At 46.6% G+C, this 23,512-nt stretch overlaps 1 protein-coding gene across 1 annotated transcript in view; it reads left to right on the forward strand.

Moving 5' to 3' along the window:
- The first annotated feature begins 274 nt into the window (after nt 1-274).
- LOC142774989 (serine/threonine-protein kinase haspin-like) overlaps nt 275-23,512 on the forward strand; it is a 71,018-nt gene continuing 47,780 nt past the window's right edge. The window contains exons 1-7 of the mRNA XM_075876167.1: nt 275-396; nt 464-601; nt 3,997-4,178; nt 4,971-5,077; nt 11,303-11,452; nt 11,582-11,644; nt 22,776-22,873. Coding sequence (XP_075732282.1) covers nt 4,989-5,077; nt 11,303-11,452; nt 11,582-11,644; nt 22,776-22,873 — 400 coding nt within the window. The 5' untranslated portion in view covers nt 275-396; nt 464-601; nt 3,997-4,178; nt 4,971-4,988. The remainder of the gene's footprint in view (nt 397-463; nt 602-3,996; nt 4,179-4,970; nt 5,078-11,302; nt 11,453-11,581; nt 11,645-22,775; nt 22,874-23,512) is intronic.

A 23,512-nucleotide genomic window follows, 5' to 3' on the forward strand; every position in this document is an offset into this window, starting at 1 on the left:
CTTATCGGTCGGCTTTACCTGTATGTAGCACGTGCATGCGTCTCTAAAAATTGTTTGTTTCAGTACACAGCGAAATGAAAACATATGTACTGCGCTTTAGATTCTCAGGACTATCGTAATTGCCTATATTTTTTTTCTTTTTTCATTTTACCAATACTGATGACAATATTTACAGCCACATTACGTGTTAGCATTTAGAGTGAATAGTTCACGCAACAGCCCAAGCATTACTGCTGCCGCTTGGCACTAGAAGTGAGACGACGACGACGTGAACGTCGGCTTCCCTCGCGCCAGCCGATCCTCGAGACTGAGCTTGCGCTAGCTTTAGAACTGTCCGCCATTGCTGGAGCGCCGTGTTTCGACTCGTTCCTGGCGACAAGCGCCGCTCAAGAAAAGGTAATGTGGCTGTTGCTTCACTGTTTCAGTGGACCATTCGACGTAGCCCGCGGTTCTCGTAATGCAGATAGCGCCGTCGACTCTCCAGCTCCCGCCACCGCCAAGCGGACTGGCACTGGGGGCCACCTGAGCGAAGACTACCAGCAGGACTCGTACTCGGACGAAGTGAGCCTCTCGCCAGGTGTCAGTACTGCGCTTCTACCGTGTGAGTGACGGTGTCTGGTGCATAGCAACGATTTAGTCGGGGTTCATTGAGCGAACCAGCCGTTAACGATTAACGGACTCCGAGAGTCAACCGTGCTAACATCAGTCTCTTCTGGCCAAAGAGGGGTAGTCTTATGATTCTGACAAGGCCGCTTTTCTTGGTAAAACCCAGTTTTTTTGTCATTTTAAAGAGCAGCATGACACGAATAGCACGATCATGCTGTGAGCGGTACCGCTACGTCGACACCGGTGGTGTAGCCAGAGGGTGGCACACTGAACCCATGCCACTACCCGAAATTTTTTCCGCTATGGCAAAAAAAAACCAAATACCCCCCCCCCCCCCCCACCCCCGCCCGAAAAAAAATTCCGCCTGCGCTCCTGGCAGACATGGCGCCCCCACGTCGGATCGTGCATGCCGTTCACATGGAGAGAAAAATGCACGAACGTTCGCATGTTTCAGCAGCACCAGATTATTCTAAAGCACTTCGCCGCAGCAGTTCTCGTCACCGACCCCTGTAAAATCCTCAAGCATTGAGGGACTCTGTTGATTTTTTTTTTCTTAGCATATCTGGTCTCACGATTTCCCGTAAAATGAGAAGTCCTTCTTGCATCGTCGACATTCCCGATCACCCTCTTTTTTTTTTTTTGGCTTCAGCGCTGCGCCTCTCGTGCAGCTCATGCTGACAGATCGAGGCGCGAGCTAGTCAGAACGAGTTCACGCGCCTGGCATTACAACCGCTCCACTCGGCCAAGTAAAAAAAAAACGTGGTGAGGTTTCTCGCATCGCTTGACCTCTCACTACATCCTCTTCAAAAATAGATATCTGTTGTCCTGGTTCAAGTTAAGAATTACACAAGATGTAGAGGAGAACCACTTAGCTGTCAGAGAAAAATCATGGAAAGTGAAATGAATGAAAAATTGTGAGCACCTAGGATCTTCGCGACATTTGGCTAAGCAGATGTCAACCAAGCGCTTTTTTCTACGTGGTCTCTGACATGTACTTCGGCACCCTGTTACGAAATCGATAGTTGAAGTTCAAGTTAAGATTTGGTTAAGGGAAAAAACATTGGATGCTTCGTCGTCAGACGAGAAAAGGTGGCATCGGATTGTCAGCTGACGAAACACTGAGACTCGGAGCCGCCATCATGTGAAGGCATCGTCGCGTCACGTCACTGTCGCTTGTGACGCTACCATCACGCCACGTGACGACGTCGTCGCACTAAATCATCGCGGGGTAATAGGTATACGCGGACCGCAGAGGCCGTGCAAAGCAAAACGAAGAGCCGAGAGCTTTCGGTGCTTCCCATCCTGTGGCAGTGCAGATACTAAGGATCGAATGAGAACAAAGAGAAATTTGCTCACACTTCATTGCACGTTAACATAGTGTCAGCAGTGAGAGGTTCCAAAGCGGTGCACACGACCCCTTACGCCGTAGATCGTATGTCGCGTGTCGTCATAGTCGTCGTAGTCGTAGTAGCCAGTTGCATTGCATTGCATTTCAATAAAAATGGTGTCACAGCATATCCACAGAATGAATGAGGATGAGCGTGGCAAAGCGTCCGTCACTCTATCCGTCCGTCCATCTGTCCTCTTCGTCCCACTCATCATACACCTCGTGGATATGCTGTGATTTTTTTTTTCCTACAGAAAGTTAGAGCACGAGCCATAAGAGCTCGCACTTTTGTCAACAACGAACCTGTACTTAGCGAAAAGCGCGAGCATGGTGCGTCGGTTCAGAGGGACGAAGACGACGTGAATCGCGTGTTCTCGTGTGTGTGAGCCGAGTGAAAAAAAAAAACAAGACTAGTGAGCGTGCGTCACGTGCAGCGCCCGGAAAGAGGCAAACCAACTCCTTCTCATTGGATAAATCTTGAGATTTCGCACATATAAGTGGCTGCTGGAATAGACAGTGATGCGCAACGTGGCAATCGGAAGTTACTTTGCCAGATAGCGTTGCAAGATTCTACAACTAAATTATTATTCACACAAAGCTGGTCTAAAGCGTCACTGTTATGTCAGGTTTGCGAAAAAATGGAAACTATATAGATCATTACTTTTTATTTTGTCACCGATGTCTTAGATACCTGGTAGCACCACTTGAAAAATTAGGATTATAAATAAATGTGGCAGTAATTTTATCGTTTGGCAGCATTAAATTAGGTTATAGCCACAGGGACGTCTGGTCTGAAGTATTTAACTATACATAATTGAAACAAAGCGATTGCCCTGTTAGTGTGCATTTTTTTTACTTACATCGTTCCTTTTGAACCCATCATTACCTCTGTCTCAAATCACATTTGATAGCCTGCATTTCTTGCTCAGGTATACTTCTTTTTCAATTATGGGCTTTTTTCTATTTATGTATATATATTTTTTTCAGTCCAAAGTTACTTTGTGTTTGCAAAATCATAAGCCTTTAACTTAAACATCCTGCCACCCGGTTCTTGACCGATCCCCGTTTATGGGTGTGCGCCAGTATTGCAAGGATCACCATCATCATCATCAAACTCAGATATGTGAGAAGCGGATCGATGGTTCGAATCTCCGCTAGACCCGCTGCATTGCTTCCACCCAATGTTTCAAACGTGATTGTGCTTACCTGACGGTGGTGGTCCTCCCGAACGTCCTAATCCCAGCGTTGACACATTTTTTTTCAATTTTGCTGAGTTAAAAGTCCGTCTACTGTGCGATGTCCGTTCACTTTAAAAAACACAAGATGATCGAAATATTCGGAGCCCTTCACTACGGCGTCCCTATAGTGATTATGTCAGGGTTTTGGCACGTAAAACCCCTTATACTATTATCAGCTATTTTTCTTTTTTCCATAGCCCAGTTTATGTGTTGCATTACTTAATTAGCTTAGCGAACTCTCAGTTCCCTCAAAACTTTTCTTGTTATCCATACGCGTTTCTCGCAACTGCAGCCTGATCTTCTCGTGCCTTGCATGCGTCAATTTCAATTATCGAAAAAAAAAAAACATCCCGACAGAAGAACAGAGCAATGCGATAGGCCTGTAGGAGCTTCCGCAATGTATGCACTTCGAACATAGACAATAAAAGCTCGTAAAGTTAGGCCTAATGGCACAGGACTCTGAAGAAGGGTCAGTGCTTCAATAAACTCTCTCTCCTCATTTCTATAGAAACTCGTGACATCGCTTATTCATATCACCCTACATGTGTTCACCTGCGTATATACTACATGCGTTCACCTATACGGCATCACTTCCATTTTATTAATATCACCGTGTAAATCGAAAACCTCCGAGAAGGCCTCGTTTGTGTTCCGTGTCTTCCGTACATGCTCTCCACAGCACGTCTCACGCTCTTCGATAACGGCATTTGTTGTGTGTGTGCCTATACCAGTGTGTGTGCTTTAAATGATGGCTCGACGTCACAGCGATCATCCACCGGTCAGTCACCAAGACCATCCGACGCTGGCGAACCAAAGCCGTCGCTGCAGCCTCATCGTTGACGGAGCACTCCGTTGCTGATCGTTTGGTCCGGCGCAAAGCGTTTAAGCGCCCGCTCTCAGCACAAAGGAACCGTCGGCCGCAGTCCAGCACTGAAAGCATCGCCAAGGTACTGCACTGAATCATCCTTCTTCAACTTTTGAAGAAAAAAAAACAAAGATTGGCTGCGTAGTTCAGCAGCAATCAACATTTGCTTTCGAAATTGTGAGGTGCGCTTTTACTTGCGCGAGTAATCAACAGTATGGTGGTGATTGGGACAACCTTAAACACTGTAGGTCATAGTTCTGAAAGTCGGGCTTAAACCACAAAAGTTTTTTTTTACGTGAAATGATCCTTGGCGAACCAAATGCACTTCTAATCTATCTGTCTGTCTGTCTGTCTGTCTGTCTGTCTGTCTGTCTGTCTGTCTGTCTAATACTGAGCCTAAACCACCTTAACAAACGAATTTCTGTACCATATAAATCGGTATTAAAAGGAGGAATGATGCTCTCAGAATAAATTTTCTGATGAACATCACTCGAACAGTATTTTGCGAATTGGGTTCCCACATGACCAACATTTTTTTCCTTTCCAAAACATTCTGGGAATTCACTGTTTCTAATGCACTAAATTAGCATGATTCCTTTACATACATTTGAGATGGTCGCCAAATTGGCTAGGACATTCGGCGACCGTCCAGGGCGCCGAGGCTACGTCTTTCAATGGTGTGAGGTTAAAAAAGAAGAAACGTAGTTCGGTGCACGCCCGTTCTTCGCGGCAGTGCGCACCCCGAAGAAACGCGATTTGGAAAACGTACCCGCGGTTCTAGTGGTCCACACGCACAGTAAAAACTGCAGTTGTGTGTATCGATGCTTGTTCACCCTGGCATGCACCAAACTAGCATCACCTTTCTGCTGTGCAGGTAGACCGTTCCTACACGATGGCTGACGACAGCAGTCCGTGGAATCGGCTCTTGGCACTGTGCGCAGAAACGAAGGAAGTCCAATTCCAGCAGATAATTGAAGACAAGTAAGCTCCTTAAGCTGTCACACGTGTGTTCATGGGCATAAGGGCACACGCGTAGGGCCGGGGCACCTCGCCTAATACCTTGTATTTACGATGTTGAAGCAGGTCGGCGAACACCAGATTGTTTAAATAGCTGGAGCCGTCCACTATAGCGTGCTTCATGAGCATATCGTGGTTCGGGCGCGTAAAACTTTAAAGTTCAGTTTCAGTTTCAGTTTTATTGAGCATTTTCTTCACAGATTTGCGAAAAAGAAAACACAAGGATAAGAGCAAAAAGCGGCTATGTAGCAGCTTGACGAGGCTCCTACCCCTTTTCACTTGGCATTACGAAAATTCGCAGAGCACAAAACATGAAAAAACAATTTGACGTCGATTTTCAATACTTCAAGAAATTACGAAATAAAAAGAAAATGCATCAAAATTACATGTTTCAGGTTTACATAAAATAAGCAAACCACAAAGAGAGAAAAAAACAATAAACAAAAGAAAACAGCGTGCGGTCAATCATGAAACAATGCACACGTTGCTAAACGGCTACCAAAGTATTACAAAATGATTATACAACGTTTACAACACTGGGTATGCGAAAAGCACAAGTTTTAATGCACAAGGGAAACACTGACGAGTGAAATGTTGCAAAAAAAGCAACGAAAAAAAATGTCAAAGAAAGCAAACATCATAGGATGCCATGTTACACACGAGCACTGTTATAGGGTGTTTCTTTTACATATAGTACTGCAGCCGGACAACTAGAAGAAGCTAAACTACACGCCGCCATTTTGGATGAGAAGGTTCTTAAGTTGTTTTTTGTGTATATTAAAGATGTTGATGCTTTTATTTTCAAACATGTTAAAACAAGCTGGAATACAGTGTTCAAGTCTTCTCAAACCGTGATAAGTTCGCGAATAAGGAACGAACCAGGAAGGCCTTTTCCGAATGTCATAATAGGATTGTGTATTTTTTCTGAGGTTACACAGTTTAAGAAAACAAGCGTTGTTTGATAGCAAGCTTTGTTTGTATTTCATAATAAGGTTGAAACTGTGTATGTAATCGATCGGTAAAATCTTATATTCTCTGAATAAATGACTTGTATGTGCGTCGTATGGTACGTTTGCAATATGACGAATAGCTTTTTTCTGCACTAAAAATATTTTGTTCCGATTTGCTTTAGATGTATCTGCCCACACTAGACTACAATAGTTTAGGTGAGATGAAAACAACGTATTATAGAGTAAAAGTTTAATGTTTGCTGGAAGTATCTGTCGAAGTTTAGAGAGAGCACCACACGTCCTAGCTATATTTCTAGTTACTTTATTAACGTGTTTGTCCCAATTAAGATTTTCATTAAAAATTTCTCCTAATGATGAAACTTCTTTGACAACCTCAATTTTTTCAGGCCCGAGATATATATCCAAACCATGACAGACAGCCTTCTGAACCGGTGCGAATACCACAGCTTTGGATTTTTTTGTGTTGATCATTAAATAATTTGCAGTACTCCATATGAAGATGTCGTTAAGAATGTTGTTGGCTGAGTCTGCAAGCTTACCTAAATCATTACCATGAAAAAATATACTAGTGTCATCTCCACAAATTATAAAGTCCACATATTTGCTGACACTTGTTATGTCGTTTATATAAATATTAAACAGTAGGGGCCCTAATATGCTGCCCTGAGGTACACCTGACGTTATGGTTAGTAGGGAGGATTGGCTGTCATTTATAACTACAGATTGCTTTCTTTGTGATAAATAGAATTTCAGAAAGTCAAGTGGGGTTCCCGAAAACCATAATGACGCAATTTTGCATAGAGTACTTCGTGGTTGATTCTATCGAACGCTTTGGAATAGTCAATAAAAACACCCAGTGTTAACAGTTTCTTTTCAAATGAGTTAAGTATGAGTTCTTTTTGTGTGAGGAGAGCCAGTTCCGTGGACATGCCCCGTCGGAAGTCAAATTGATGCGGTGATAATATAGAGTACTTTTCACAAAAAGACATGACACGTTGATATATGATTTCCTCTAGCCCTTTAGATATAACAGGAAGTATCGAGATCGGACGATAATTAGAAAAGATATTTCAGTCACCACATTTGTTTAAGACACTAACTCTCGCATGCTTTATTTTTTCTGGGAAAACTCCCGTGGATAAGCAGATAATAAACAGATGGGTAAGAACAGGTAACAAAAGATCAAGTGCTGCCTTAATAGGTCTAATTTGTAGGTCATCTATGTCCCGAGCAGTAGTGTTCTTTAGTGACATAAATACAGACAATACTTCTTGAGGAGTTGTGTTTAAAAAATATGCAGTGCTCATGTTTGGCACACCTAGAAAGTCCCTGTAATCACTATTACAGGCACGAGAAGGATTTGATAAATCAGAAGACACCAGCGTTGTGAAGAACACGTTAAATTTATTAGCAAGTTCTTGACCCTTTACTATCTTGTTATCTATGTTTAACTCAAGTGCGTTGTCTCGAGAGCAACTTCTATTTAGAAGCTTATTTATTTCTCGCCAAAGCACGTCGCCACGAGTGCTAACCCTCTTGAAGAGAGCTTCATAGTACGCATCCTTAGTTTTTCTCAGTTGCTTCGTTACAAAATTTCTATACCGCTTAAATTCCGAAAGATCGTTATGGTGTCTTGTTTTCACAAATTTTGCGTACAGTAGATTTTTCTTCCTAATCATTTCCAGACATTCTCGCGTCATCCATTGTTTCCGACCTTTCTTAAGTGTTTCGACAGTTTTATATTTAAAACACTTATGGTAGGTTTTTTTTAACAGGCATATGAATATTTCATACGCCTCATTAGCGTTAACTGATTTATAGACAGGATCCCAACAAATCTGCGCAATTTCACGCCTAAAAGTGTCTAATGTTTTGTTACAAATTTCCTGTATTTTGTATGATTCTGGAGTTGATACTTTTGCACGATGAAGATACTCGTTGCGATTTTGAAACATGTATATAGGGTAGTGATCACTAATATCAGCAATAACAGTTCCAGATACGGTTGAATCACTTATGTCATTTGTAATAAGTAAGTCGATAAGGCTTTCAGTATCAGAAGTGACACGTGTAGGTTCAGTAATAATATTAGCACACGCAATGGAATCAAGTAGTAGTTGGAAGTTACCAGAGGTTTCAGTTTGCTGTAAAAGGTTTATGTTGGAGTCACCCCCTATGATAATGTGCAACTTGTTAGTGCACGCATACGTAAGCAGATTTTCAAGAAATTGAAAAAACGCTTCTGTTTTTCCGTCAGGTGAACGATAAACTACCACATATACATACTTGTGACATGCTAGTGATAATGCCTCATAGTCTGGTGTAATCGCTGAAAAGTCTGAGAGAAGGCTGCAAACTAAATGGTCAGCAATTAGCTGCAAAACACCTCCCCCTCGACGAGAGGGCCTGTTTAGAAAGAACGATTTATACGTTGGCAAGCATAGTACCTCGTCATTGCATGTGTACCAAGTTTCAGAAATCATGATGATGTCGAATTTAAACGAGAATTCGTCGAGAAACGTAGTTATATCATCGTGCTTGTTGCGAGCTGAGCGAGCATTTAAGTGCATGATACTGCAATATCCACTAGTGTAAGGTATATTGACATCACGTGGTAATATCGCCATCTTAACAAAAGGAAAAAAAGAAAAAGAAAAAAAGGTTGCGCCGAAAAAACGAAAAGCGCTAATCAGATAAGCCTACGGCATGCTAGATGCCCCGCGGCTGCTTGAAGCGGCCGCGTGCATCTTGTGCAAGTCAGCTTCACATGTGATTTGAACTGCACGAGATGTTTCCGTTTCACGCGCAAATATTTTGCCACCACTTGCCCACGCGAAGCGCCAGTTCATTTCCCGTTTCCGAGCAGTCGTCATACCCAGCAATTTTTTCAGTTGGGGACAAAGGTGCTCATTTACGAAAACAGACTGTTTTGTTGTGAAACCCAGTTCCTCAGCTGTGAATCGAGTTCTCCTTGCTTTCTTAACGATGACATCCCTCTTAGCTCGGCGATTGAAAACAACCACGATGTTTTCGTTCAGGGGGGCATCACTGCCTGTTTTGCTACCCTGATCGGGAACAGCGCTTGCATGAGGGCGTACCTCGTTGTTCTTTGCAACACCTGGGTCTGGTGCCGTGTTACTTTGCGAAGTGGCACTCCTCGCTGGCAAACGGTGGCATATTTCTATGTCTTGTTCACTTATTGGCTCCCTCAAGGCGTCACCAACTTTGGCAAGCAATTGCACAAGGTTTTCATTAGGGGTACGTGGGATCCCTTTAATTTCTATATTTTTGTTTCGGGAGTATTGATCCTGAGCAGTTAGGCCCGTGGAATTTTCATGCGCCAACTTTCTCAAACGGTCTATCTCGCATTGCATTGCCTCTTGGGACGCCCTGAGAGCAGCGTTTTCCTTTCTAATTTCAGCGCACTCTTGTTTTATATTTTCGTAGTCTTTGTTCATGTCTTCAAGGCTTTTGTTTAACTCTCCGATTTCTTTCCGAATGTCGCGTTTGAAGTCCGTGAACTCAGTACCCATGATTAAAGGCCAAGTTACAGATTCAACAGTGGGCAAAACAAGTACGAACTTTGAAAAATAGGCAACAGAGACAGCGCTAGGATAGCGAATGAACTATACAAAACAGAAGGGCAAATGCCTAACCTGGGAAAACAACAGCAATAAGCGTCCCTGTCGTATGCTGTCCCTGCTGCCAAGTGATCGAGGGAGGCGTTCCCGCTGTGTTTTTGAAGGGCTAGGGGTGGCCGTTGCCATGTGGTATGGTGCCGGGCGCAAAAACGTAGCCAGTCGGTCAGCGCGGCACTCCCGCAAGGCGCTGGATGCAGCACGCTCCGCTATCAACGCCGATAGTCAGCCACGGTACGCCTCGAACACCTGGGAAAACAACAGCAATAAGCGTTCCATTCGTATGCTGTCCCTGCTGCCAAGTGATCGAGGGAGGCGTTGCCGCTGTCTTTTTGAAGAGCCAGGGGTGGCCGATGCCACGTGGTATGGTGCCGGGCGCAAAAACGCAAACGGTCGGTCGGCGCGGCACTCCCGCAACTGGATGCAGCACGCTCCGCTATCAACGCCGATAGTCAGCCGCGGTACGCCTCGAACACCAGGGAAAAGAACAGCACTAAGCGTCCCTGTCGTATGCTGTCCCTGCTGCCAAGTCGAAGGGTTCGAAAGTAATAACATTACGGTCCACCGCCTTTTCCTGGTCTCTATATATCGCGCACGTGTCTATATTTCCTGTGCTAATCCTGAAATCAACAAGTTTATGGAGGTCAGACAGGTGTAAGGGTAGATATGTAACCACATACACACTTGCACATGGCGCAACCACGCTGCGCCATATTCGTACTGTGGCGAAGCCTTCGAACAGTGGGTCGTCCTCTCCAGCGCCTTCTAGTGGGTCGCCCTTTTAGCAAAAAGAAGAGCAGCTCGTGCAGGGAGTCGGTACCCGCATTGACTATATTATTATTATATGGAAGGCACCCGTCGCTCACAATCGACACTATACTTCCGTACAAGCCAGATCCGTACGAGTGGGTGCATATTTCTGCTACAGCCAAGCTTGCTGAAGAGTGTCGAGAGCTTGCAAGGACCTTTACAGCGCATGATCAAGAGCGGCAATAGGCATTCGCGCTGACACCTGCACTACTGTGCCGACGTTCCTCCTAGGAGCGCTCGTCTGGCCCTCGATCCCTACCACTTCAACTGGCCTATCTTCAAAACTATTGCCCAAATACGAACGCCCCTACTGTGTCGTCGTACGCACTTCCCCTGTAAATTACTTGATCGAACCTTCGAACCATCTTCGGACATGCGCCGTCGAGGGCGCGACATTGTCAACGTGGAGCACCTCAAAGCCTACCACGACCCGCTCATAGTAACCAGCTGTTAGGTCGCCAGGCGGCTCCCTCTTCGTAACCGGTCGCCCTTTTAGCAAAAAGAAGAGCAGCTCGTGCAGAGAGTCGGTACCCGCATTGACTGTCGCTGTCAAGCATCATCGACAAGTGTCCACCAATAAATGTTTCAACAGTACGAGGAGTTGTAAGCCATTTGCCTTGTGTGTGATGTCGATGCAGTAAAACGTGCTGTGTGTGCGTGGTGCGGAACTCCCGCACACGTGATCTAGGACTAGCATCGTGACATCGTTTGCTGCCTCGGTGGTTCCAGGAGGATATGTGTGCAAGCTTGCTTTTCTTCTTGACTTTCAGTTGCGAGGCAAAAGTTTTGCCATGGAATGATGGTAGTGGCGGCCACATGTTTCGCCTTGGCTCGAGCCCCGACGAAGAGCGGCTGGTGCATGTGACTCCGCTGCGCCCTCAAGACGCTTCGACCCACACCAAACGAATCAGGATGGCAAGGTACACGCAAGGTTATCCGACGCTTAGCGCATGTGCTTGTGTGTGCGTGTGTGCGTGCGTGTGTGTGTGTGTGTGTGTGTGTGTGTGTTATACGAGTATAAGGGGTTTTTTCATTATTTTTCTCCGCAGTGAACTTAGCAAGCTCAGAAGCAGTGGAAACAACCGGACGTCGGCATTCTTCGTGGATGCCAGGTACGAGAGAACCAAGTCTTTACTTCAATGTGTGCACCCGAGAACTATCTAAGCAGCAGGGTGTCTCAAGTATTACGTATTCCACACACAGGAGTGATCCCAAATTGCATCTCTCGTCACCGTGTTTAAGATTTGTGTATGGTTGATTATTCGAGTGTGACGCCTTAGTAAAAACCCATATATATATATATATATATATATATATATATATATATATATATATATATATATATATATATATATATATGTATATATATATATATATATATATATATATATATATATATATATATATATATATATATATATATATATATATATATAAGGTAGTGAAGAGGAATGCCCACTACTAAAGCGACATTGACACGTTGGCGCGAGGCACGAGCTAAGACTGCCTGGTTGCTGCTGCGACGCTGCCCGTACACCCGGCTCGCTCTTGCTGCTTCTGCACCGACGCTGCTACCGCTTTTGAGCTTGCATTTACAAAATATTTTGGTGGAGGTGCTGCGGTCTTCCCCAGTCCTGGAACTGCGTAGCTAAAAGCTGCCGTCCGTCATATCTGACGACACTGTCTTCACACCCCCACCGGCTTCGCCACGCAGGAGCTGTCCCGGTGCCCAGCTCTTGCGAGAACCAGACATCTTCAGCGGCACCGACGAGAAAGACGTTGAGGATTGGCTAGAACCTTATGAACGATCCAGCGCTACTAACAAATGGGACGATCCCACAAAGCTTGGTACCGTGATGTTTATTTAACGGATGTTGCCAAGCTGTGGTACAGAAACCACGAGGCGGATATCCCCACTTGGACGACCTTCAAAACCTTCATCGCAGATGTTTTTGGACGCCCTGGTGTGCGCAAACTTCGCGCAGTACAACGCCTACGAGGCCGGTCCCAACAAACCGGTGAGACATTCACCAGCTACATAGAGAACATCCTCGACCTCTGCCGGCGTATCGACCCATCTATGGCAGTAACTGACAAGGTGCGGCATATCATGAAAGGCATTTCCGACGACGCCTTTCAAATGCTGCTCTCGAAGAACCCTGTCACTGTCTTTGAGGTCATCGAGTTGTGTCAGAGTTACGATGAGCTGCGACGACAGCGTCTTCTCACGCGACGCTCTAACGTCCCAGGGACACCCTCTCAAGCCTGACCACCACATCTGACCTTCAGTCACTGCTATCGCAAATAAAGGAGTTTGTTCGTGCTGAGGTCACTCGTCAGCTATCGCTGCTATCAACAGCCGGCCAACCACCGTCACCGCTGCCAGCAAACATTCACCAGGTCATCCAGGAGCAAGTTTGCGTGGCTCTGCCATCTGCCCGTGACACTTCACCATTGCCGAGCCCTGTTGCCTGTGCCGAGGTAAATGCACCTCTTAGCTCTGCTGAAGTGGCAGCTCGACCACCTCTTCACTCTTCTACGTCACTACCATCAGCCGTGCCGCTGCGACCCACTCCTCGGTTCGCTCAGCCAAGGTCCGTCCAGAGTAGTGGACAATGGTGTACACTTGACAATCACCCAATATGCTTTGCCTGTGGACTACCTGGCCATGTAGCGTGATACTGCCATCGGCGTGTCCCTGTCTACCGCCAGAGCTACGACCAGACCTTCGAACCTGCCATTTATGTGCCACCACGCCCTTCGTTCACAGGCTCTCAGCCCCCCGACCAGACGTCATCGTACGCCGACCACCGCCCTCCTGTTAACCGCCACTCGCCATCACCACGACGCCGCTCGCCATCGCCGATGCGTCGTCGTCCTTCATCGCCGGAGCGGGAAAACTAATTGCCGCCGTTCCAGAGGCGGGAACTGCGTCGTCAGCAAAAAGACCAAGGCCTCTCACTTCACGAACGAATGTTCTGGACGTACATGTGAACGGCGTCGCTGCACTCTCCCTTGTCGACACTGGTGCCGCAGTTTCAGTGATAAGTGCTAGACTCTGCCGCTTGCTGAAAAAAGTTATGACGCCACTAGCAAGTATATCACTTCTTACAGCCAGCGCAGATCACGTCACGCCGGCCACTGCCTGTACTGCTCGCATCGCGATTGATGGCCTCATTTATGTCGTTGAATTGCTAGCGTTGGATTCCTGCTCCCATGACTTCATTTTGGGCTGGGATTTTCTCTCCGCTAATAAGGCCGTCATCGACTGCCCTCGCGCTGAGGTGGCATTTGAAGTGTTTGACGATGACGACGCTCCATTATATGATGCTCATGAAACCAGTGACAGACTATTTGTTGCTGAAGACGTCATCATACCGCCGCACTCTTTTGCCCTTACCAATGTGTCTTGCAACTCGCTCGCAGAGTCTAGTGCCCTTTTCACGCCATCTGCTTTTTTCGTTCGCCGCAAGTGTTCGCCGCCAACTTATGCCCTTCTAGAACTTCATGACGGCGTCAGCAGACTGCTCATTTCGAACCTCTTGTCATGTCCTGTAACACTACTTCGGGGTGAGTGCGTCGGCCGTGTTTACAGTCTCGACCCTTCTGCAATTATCGACATGCCGACTAGTCCTTCCGCCGAACACGTAGTCGCCGGAGTGGCCTGTGCCTCTTCGCCGCAGACTACTAGGCCGGACGTACTGAGCAGCTCCATCGCCGACACGTTAACCGTTTCACAACGTGCTCAGCTTCGACGCCTGCTGAACAAGTTCCTTTCTTCCTTCGACTGCCAGCATACTCCCCTCGGCCGCACGTCAGCTGTGTGTCACCGCATCAACATGGGTACCAATGCGCCATTGCGTCAAAGACCCTATCGCGTGTCCGCAGCCGAGCGCCAGGTTATTGATGACCAAGTAGCTGACATGCTCAAGCGTGGCGTCATCCAGCCTTCGAATAGCCCTTGGGCATCTCCAGTCGTTCTCGTTAAGAAGAAGGACGGGTCAATTCACTTCTGTGTTGACTAGCGTCGTCTTAACAAAATAACTCAAAAGGACGTTTACCCGTTACCGAGAATCGACGATGCCCTTGACTGCCTCCAAGGTGCGGAGTTCTTCTCTTCTATAGTCTTACGGAGTGGCTACTGGCAAATCCCTCTAACCTGAAGATCAGCCTAAGACGGCCTTTGTCACACCTGATGGCCTTTATGAATTCCGTGTCATGCCTTTTGGTCTTTGCAACGCACCCGCCACATTCGAGCGGATGTGGACAATCTTTTGCGTGGCCTGAAGTGGAAAACATGCCTGTGCTACTTAGATGGCGTGGTTATATTTTCACCGGATTTTCCAACGCATCTCCGCAGGCTAGATGAAGTGCTGCAGTGCCTAACTGACGCCGGCCTTCAGCTCAACAAGAAGAAATGCCGCTTCGGGCAAGTCAGCTCACCATCCTCGGTCATGTTGTATCTAAAGAGGGTATTCTTCCTGACACCGCAAGCTTCGGGCAGTTGCAGAGTTCCCCAAACCTGCGTCTCTGAAGGATCTGCGCAGCTTTCTTGGCCTCTGCTCATATTTCCGCCGCTTTATTCGGAATTTTGCGATGATCACCGCCCCCTTGACTGAGCTTCTACGCAGTGACTCGAAAAGTTACGCTTGGTCACCCGCCTGTGACGATGCTTTCGAAAAGTTTCGCCGCCTGTTAACCTCGCCGCCAATCTTGCGTCACTTCGACCCGACTGCTCCGACGGAGGTACACACCGATGCCAGCGGTGTTGGACTCGGCGCCGTGCTCGCGCAGCGCAAATCAGGATTCCAGGAGTACGTAGTCGCATACGCAAGCCGTACCCTCACCAAAGCGGAGAAAAACTATTATGTGACAGAGAAGGAGTGTCTGGCAAATATATGGGCTCTAGATAAATATAGACCGTACCTATATGGTCGCCCCTTCGACGTAGTCACCGATCACCATGCGCTTTGTTGGTTATCCACGTTGAAGGACCCCTCCGGCCGTTTAGTTCGCTGGGCTTTGCGGTTGCAAGAGTTCGACATGCGTGTTGTCTACAGGTCGGGCCGACGTCACACTGATGCCGATGCTCTATCACGCTCACCTGTGTCCTCCGAAAGCTCTGCATGTTTATCTGCCGTGGACGAAATGGTTGCCTTCCCAGAAAACTGTGATATGGCTGCTGAGCAACGCAAGGATGACTAGATAAGCTCTCTTCTGCGATTCCTTTCAGATCCGTCGACTTCTCCATCTTCTCGAAGGTTGCGCCGTTAAGCGGCTCACTTAGAGATCCGCGATGGCCTTCTTTATCGCCGGAATTACAAGTCTGACGGCCGAAAGTGGTTACTGGTCATACCTCACCATCTTCGTGCTGCAATATGTTCAGCTTTCCACGCTGACCCCCAGTGCGCACATGCGGGCATCTTTAAAACATACGCTAGGCTTTCCTCCCGGTTTTATTGGCGAGGCATGTACACCTTTTTGCGCAAGTACATTCAGTCATGCCCGCAGTGCCAACGACGGAAAGCTCTGCCTCATCATACGTCTGGTCCGATCTAGCCGATTCCTTGCCCAGCCAGGCCTTTTGACCGCATTGGGATCTATCTGTACGGGCCTCTTCCATTCACGGCTTCCGGAAACCGTTGGATTGTTGTCGCTGTCGACTATTTGACGCGATACGCAGAAACAGCTGCTTTGACTGCTGCCACAGCACGCGACGTATCTTCTTTTCTCCTGCGGAACTTCATTCTCCGTCACGGCGCACCGCGTGAACTTCTCAGCGACAGAGGACGTGTATTCCTCTCTGAAGTCGTCAACGCACTCCTTGCCGAATGCCGTATCATTCACCGAACTACCACCGCCTACCATCCGCAGACGAATGGATTGACGGAAAGATTCAACCGCACCCTATGGGACATAATATCAAAGTATGTTGCCTCCGATCACTCTGATTGGGACCTCATTCTACCTTTTGTGACGTACGCGTATAACACTGCTCCACAGGCAAGTACGGGCTTTTCGCCTTTTTTCCTGTTATATGGCTGAGACCCTTCCACCGCACTAGATACCATTCTACTCTACCACCCCGATTCCTCCGAGTTTACGCCTATCTCTGAAGCTGCCCGCCGTGCCGAGGAATGCCGTAAGCTCGCCCAGTCATTTACAACTGTCGACCAATGGAGACAAAAATCTCGACGTGACGATAACCAGCCGTACTCTAACTTTGTTCCAGACACTCTTGTGTGGCTTTGGGTTCCCGCTGTGCCTACAGGCCTTTCCTTGAAGCTTGTTTCAAAGTACCAGGGACCCTACCACATTGTCTCGCAGACTTCACCTGTTAACTACATCGTCAAACCCGTTACGACATCCACAGACCAGTGCTTTCGGTGTCATGAAACCGTTCACGTACAGCGGTTGAAATCTTATTACGATCCGCTCGTACTCTGCTCACCGTGAGTCGCCAGGATGGCTCCTTTTCAGACGGGGGACGAAATGTAGTGAAGAGGAATGCCCACTACTAAAGCGACATCGACACGTTAACACGTTTTATATATATATATATATATATATATATATATATATATATATATATATATATATATATATATATATATAGTGGGAGTAATAATTCAATGGGCCAGTAAGTCTTTGTGAAGGTATGGGATATGGCACAACGGGAGCGTTGTCAACAAGGATAAATATATTTCCCAACAGTTTCGGGAGGGGTCCTCCCTTCATCAGGGGATGAGTTATACTAACATAAATTTCCAAACTTCGTTGCTGCCGCGTCCCTCTCGCCTTGAAACATGTTTGCGAGAGTGAGAGGGAACTGAGAAAAAAAGAAAAAGAAAAAAAGAGAAAAAAGGTAGGGGGAGAAAAAAAGAACAAGAAAAAGAAAGAAAAGAAAGAAAGTAAAAAAGAGGAAGAACCACTGTGAACACTGAGAACGAAACCAACTGTCCGTGTACGTCCACATACGTTTCTTATCACGTGCTGTTCAGTTCTCGACGTGTGTCGGGCCACCCAAGATTGTCGCCGCGGTGCCGGGAGGGTCCGTGACGGCGTGCGTAAAGAAAGGGTTTCCCCGTAATGGGTCGGTCGGCATGCGGCGTGCGTAAAGGAAGGGTCTCCCGTTAATGGGTCGGCCGACTCTTTTTACCTTTAATCTTCGTCTGTTTCTAGGCGAACGAAAACACTTTGTATGTGAATGTGGAAAAAGGAAGAAAAGAAAAAAATGAATGAAGACAAAACGAAAATAAGAATGGACAGTGTACACGTACGAGTCAGTCAGAAAAAAGCGTGGTCTCCAGCTATCAATCTTTGTCACCAATTTCCTCCTGGCTTACTTCTCGGAGGCAGTTCAGTTTACTGGGGTCCTCGTTGATGCCGGCTACTAATGTTCGAAATTTGAAAATAAAATATGCCTCACGCTGTTCGCGCTCTCGTCTGTTTGAGAAACCGGACTGCAAAAGAGTTACGCTGATATTTTTAAAACTGTGGTTTGGCAGGCGCAGATGTCCAGATAAAGGTAGCTTCGGCAGTGAAGTGGCGTGGTACCGGTGATTATTGAACCGCAGCCGAAATGGCTTGTCTGTTTGGCCGATATATTCTTGTCCGCAGATGTTGCAATGTAGCATGTATATTACGTTACTGGAGTCACCATTAAGGCTTTCAGTTATGCAGACTTTGAAATCCGAGAAGTTCGCTTTGGATTCACGTGTTGTGACCATCTGTGGGCATACCTTGCATCGAGCTTTTCCGCAGGGATGGCACCCTGATTGAAATTTGGGGGTGGTTGTTTCTGCTCTGACAAGAATGTCCTTCAGATTTTTATCCCGGCGGTACACCACGTGAGGTGGCTTCGCGAAGTTAGAAGTTAGTCGTTTGCTTTGCCTGATTATGTTGAAATGGCGGGACAGTATGTTGTTGTTTCGTGGCGCTGATGAGGAGTAAGTTAGTACATGGTTCGTTTGGGAAGTCGTTTTAGATACTCTGTTTGGTCCCTTAATAATATCATTCCTGTTCACGTTGCGAGCACGTAGTATCGCATCGTCAATAATGTCTTCCGGATAATTTTGTTTCAATAAAGAATGCTTTAGGTGTTCCGCGTGTCTGTCAAATTCTCGCATATCGGTGCATATTCTTCGGTACCGGTAGGCCTGAGAATATGGAATACCCGTTTTGCAATGCTTTGGGGGGCTGCTGTTGAAATGTAGGTACATTTGACGGTCTGTAGGCTTTTTGTAAAGGTTTGTTGACAAGCGGTCATATTCGACCGTGACAGTGACGTCCAAAAAGTTAATACTAGTTTTGGAAATTTTGTGCGTGAATTTTATTGACGGGTGGCACTTGTTAAAATTCTCTATGAAGCGGAAAAGACTTCCCTCATCATGGTTCCATATCATAAAAATATCGTCTAAGTATCTTCTGTAGTAGAAAGGTTTCAAATCCCTCAATGAATGGGATTTCAAGTGAAGCCATAAAGGTGCTCGCGAAGTTTGGGGCCATTTTCGTGCCCATTGCAGTGCCAATGACCTGAAGGAAATGCTTGCCATTGAACTCAAAATGGTTATAATTTAGTACAAGTTCAAGAAGTGTAAACAGTACCTCGCCACTTACACTAGTTGATGAGTCAGAGTTTACATATTTAGAAACCATAGCCGCTATTCCGTCATCGTGGGGTATGTTGGTGTACAGTGAGCAGACGTCCATGGTCACCAGAAAACTGCCGCCTGGGATGTCGAGACTTGAAGTTTCGCAGATGAAGTGGTTTGTGTCCTTTAGGTAATAAGGAAAATTTGGGGGGATGTTTTTTATTAAGGAATTGATGAATTCTGATATATTTTCTGTTGATGTGTTGTTACTGGATACTATCGGACGTCCCGGATTACCTGCCTTGTGTATTTAGGGGAGCAAATAGAATCAACCGGGAACAGAGTGGGCCGGTAACATTGCTTTTAACATTTTGCCGGTAATTTTCTCGTCCCGGCGGAGATTGTTTAGGGTTACTTTTATCTCTCTTTCAAATTCGGGAGTCGGGTCAGTTGGAAGTTCTTTGTAGAATTTTGTGTCTGATAGCTGTCGTTCCCCTTCCTTTAATTAGTCCGACGTGTTAAGAATTACTATGCAGCCCCCTTTATCAGCCGGTTTGATAGTAATTTCAGTGTTTTTTTCGTAGTTCATCGAGTGCCCTTCGTTCTGACTTTGATATGTTGTTTCGAAATGGCTGATTTTTTTCCTACGCTCTGATGATATCTTTTTTAACTGCTGATATATACATATCGAGGTGTTTGTCCCTCTGCTCACCCGGACTCCATGATTTGTCACCACCAATCACTCTATTCTCGTCCGTACAGTCCTTGCAATCATGAAAGTATTCACGGAGGTGGAGATTACGCGCAAAGTTATCGAGGTCTTGGTAACGTTCAAATTCATCGAATCTACCGGATGATGGACAAAAGGTTAAGCTTTTCGACAAAAGTTGAAGCTGAGCGGGTGTGAGTGTTGTGTTTGACAGATTGAGGACATTTTTCTCATAAGTTTTCGGCTGCTCTTGGCTATCACGTGGCACGGGAGTGTCAGCGTCATACTCGAGAGTAGGGATGTTTTGATTAGAATTGCACTGTAGTTTCGAGTTCCCATTTTTCTCCTCAAAGTTAGGTTGTGGTACGGGTGGTCCCTGGCGTGCTTGTACGGCCTCATTTCTATTTTCCTGTTGCAGAGCAGTGGAGCTAGTGCAGTCCCGCTTGAATTTTCTATCTTTTACTACTGAAATTTTGCCTCTCTTTTTTTAGTTCATATCTTTCCACTTCTCTTGCCTCATGCTCTCCGAGATTAGATACCAATTTCTGCGTGGCCTCCGTGACACTGTATTCGGCGGCTTTACGCTCACTATGGTCCGCAATGACCCGAGTCAGTTGCAAGGACGCTTCTAGTAATATTTTTTCCCACTTCCCCCTTTCTGCTTCACTTAGTCTAGACATTGAGGGGTTGCAGGCTAGGCGGAGGCCCTTAGGTGCAATTTCGTGAGATAGATATTTGGTTAGTTGTTCCGCGTGTTTTTCGTATTGCACCCGCTTTTCAATGATTTTCCTAATCGATAGAATTGAGTGAGACCATGCGTGTTTAAGACTGCCCGTACCTTTTGTTTCCCCGTGTCATTTGGAAGCCGCCGCCTTGGTCTTCGCCGCATTCGTCCGCCTGGTGTTGTAAGGCCTCGCTGGTGGGGGTGACGACGTCATCCCTGCTGGGACCCTGGATGGCTCCGTGTGTCCCTCGGCTCCCTGTTGTTGAGTGGGTTTGGCACTGGAGTTTGCCGTGCAAGCCGTTGCCGCCGATCTCTGACTCACTGGTGGGAACCGCTGGCTCGCTGGCCTCGCTGGTGGTAGTGGCGACATCGTCACTGCTGGTGCCCTGGATGGCTCTGTGTGTCGCTCGGCTCCTTGTTGTTGAGGGGGCTTGGCACTGGAGTTGTCCGTGCAAGCCATTGCCGCCGATCTCCATGCCGCCGACGTCCATCGCAGCTGCACCCTCGTGTGCTGTGCCAGCAGCGCGACTCCCTCGAAGCTTGCATGTAAGCCGTCAGCAGCCAGGAAGCGGCGCAGCGGGAGTGTTGAGAAACCATGTTCGACGTAATAGACACCTGCTCCCAACAACCCGTAGTGGCAGAGACGGCGGGCCTCTCTGCTGAATCACTGCACCTCCATAATAAACGGATTCATTGATCGCCAGTTCGAGTCCCGCCGTCGGCGATTGGGTGCGCGAGGTAGTGGCAGACTAAGATGCAGTGTCTTGATGTTCGGGCGCATCTGCCTCATTCGCTTGAAGGCCTCCCTCAACGAATCTAGTGATCTTGAAGAGCTCGTCTTCAGGATGTCCGTGGTGCCCACATGCAGAAACAGCGTGTCCACCCGGTAAGGCAGGTACTCAAGTAGCGCCGGAATGTCCGAAAACATAGCGCCACCGTAGAAGATGAAGCACGGCGTTGATGAGTCGTTCGGGCTGAAGTGCGTGTGGACGTACCGCATGATTGAGTCCCTCATGACGGCACACTTCATATATATATATATATATATATATATATATATATATATATATTTAGTGGGCAAGCTCAGTGGGTCGGGTACGTATAAAAAAGAAGCTGGTACACGTACGAGAAAGCAAGCAGTTCCTTTATGGATTTACGTTTCGGCCGTGGCACGGCCTTCGTTTTATATAGATAGATAGGAATTGACTTCCCGGGCATATGGGAATCCATCGTTTTGCCCTATCGCCTTCGTTGACGCGCTCACTTCTATATGCTGGGCTACCATACTACGGACCATGCTACAGGTTCACCCGACTGTGTACTTCGCAGCGACCGGGAAAAATGTGATTGACCATCTCGTCAGTTCGTAAACTTTGTGGGGACTCCAAAATGAAAGAATGAAACGCTTTAGATTGGTAAATTGTGCATTCATAACTCGAATGTTGTTGATTTGACTGTCATATGTTTCCTAATTACAGAATAAGGTAGAATGTTTTATGTGTAAATTTCGTACCAAAAACTTTGTTTGTGACGTCACTGATTTCGGAGTGTATTTTTCGTATTCGGGGGAAATCGGCTGAAAGAAATTTCCTGAAACTTGGCACGTTTCGCCTGTGGTCTCTTCAGAGGATAGCGTACAAAACTTCTAATGACTATAAACTACGCTGGGCTTTAATAATTAAGCCGCCGTCAGAATGTGACGCCGCGTTTGGTGCGGGAATTTCGATTTCGTGTTGCCAGCCACTGGTGTTAGCGCGTTTTTTTGTTTACCAGGAGTTCAGAAAGCACTTTTTAATGAGAAATTATAGTTTTTCCTCCTTAGTGTAAGAGTTCAGCAATACAGCAATGCTTGTAAATGGGGTTATACGCATTCTAAACACATCGTTCTAGAATCTTTCCATAAACTCTTAGCATTGCTCACTAAACAAGCACGATAAAGTAGCACAGGTTGGACCAGGCACGCACCTTTATTTGTGTATGAGTTTCAGGTCTCCCAATGGGATCGTCGGCTAATATTTAGAACGAGCTAACGGTGTAGTTTGTCACTTTGGAGCTGCTCATGGGGCGTGCACTTTTGTTTGACTCGCGTTCCATGATGAACAGCTTGGTCTGCACTTGAATTCACTGGCATGCGTGCCGACGCAATATTTGAAATATTCACGTTGCATGTTTTCATGCTCTGACAAGTGAACCCAGCGAGAACGTGTCTTTTGCAGAACCAGCATTGTCCATGACAAGTTCCCGAAGGGGCTCTGGGATGCACTCTCTTGCTACCGTGAGGGTCAAGCCTCAAAAGACACGGCATCGGCCGAAGGTGAAAACGCTTGTCGCTTCTTCATTGTTCTTTTTTTTATGGGCTGTGAAAACGAATGTACACGACAAGCAGCACATACACGCGTGTCGTGCCTACGGTAGCGTGGGCCGTGTTATTTTCAGAACCAAAGTAGCAGCTTGTGATGGCAAGAGAGGCAAACGAAAGTGCTGTTTATTTTGTCCCGAGTAAGGTGCATGTCAAGAAACAATCACGTGGGAGAGCTGGTGTACAACAAAAGAAATATGCTGAGACGCTGAGTTGCGTTTCGAAAAGTGCAGAAATATTATGAGGAAAGCAGTCACAGTGGTTTCCACACAAAGCTGGGGACGCTACTCAGTTGAGCACGGATGTATGACAAATTGCAGCATTACGCCACTGGACGTTCAGGGAAAGGTATGCATGTGGTTTATTTTAAAAAGGGGTGTGTGGGTGTGATTACGTCACTATCGTACGTAACCTTCGTTAGGGCAGTCCTCCGGAGTCGAGCGACGATTGAATAAAGCTTACTGAATCATAGGATAACGAATGTATTGTTGTTATTAGACTGCTGTAAAAGCGGGGCCCGTACTCGAACCACATTTGACGCCAACCTGACGTGACGCATGTATCGTAAGAGTACATACGTAAAGTTTAATTTTT

Source organism: Rhipicephalus microplus, chromosome X (assembly GCF_043290135.1).
Source record: "Rhipicephalus microplus isolate Deutch F79 chromosome X, USDA_Rmic, whole genome shotgun sequence".
In the NCBI taxonomy this organism is placed as follows: domain Eukaryota; kingdom Metazoa; phylum Arthropoda; class Arachnida; order Ixodida; family Ixodidae; genus Rhipicephalus; species Rhipicephalus microplus.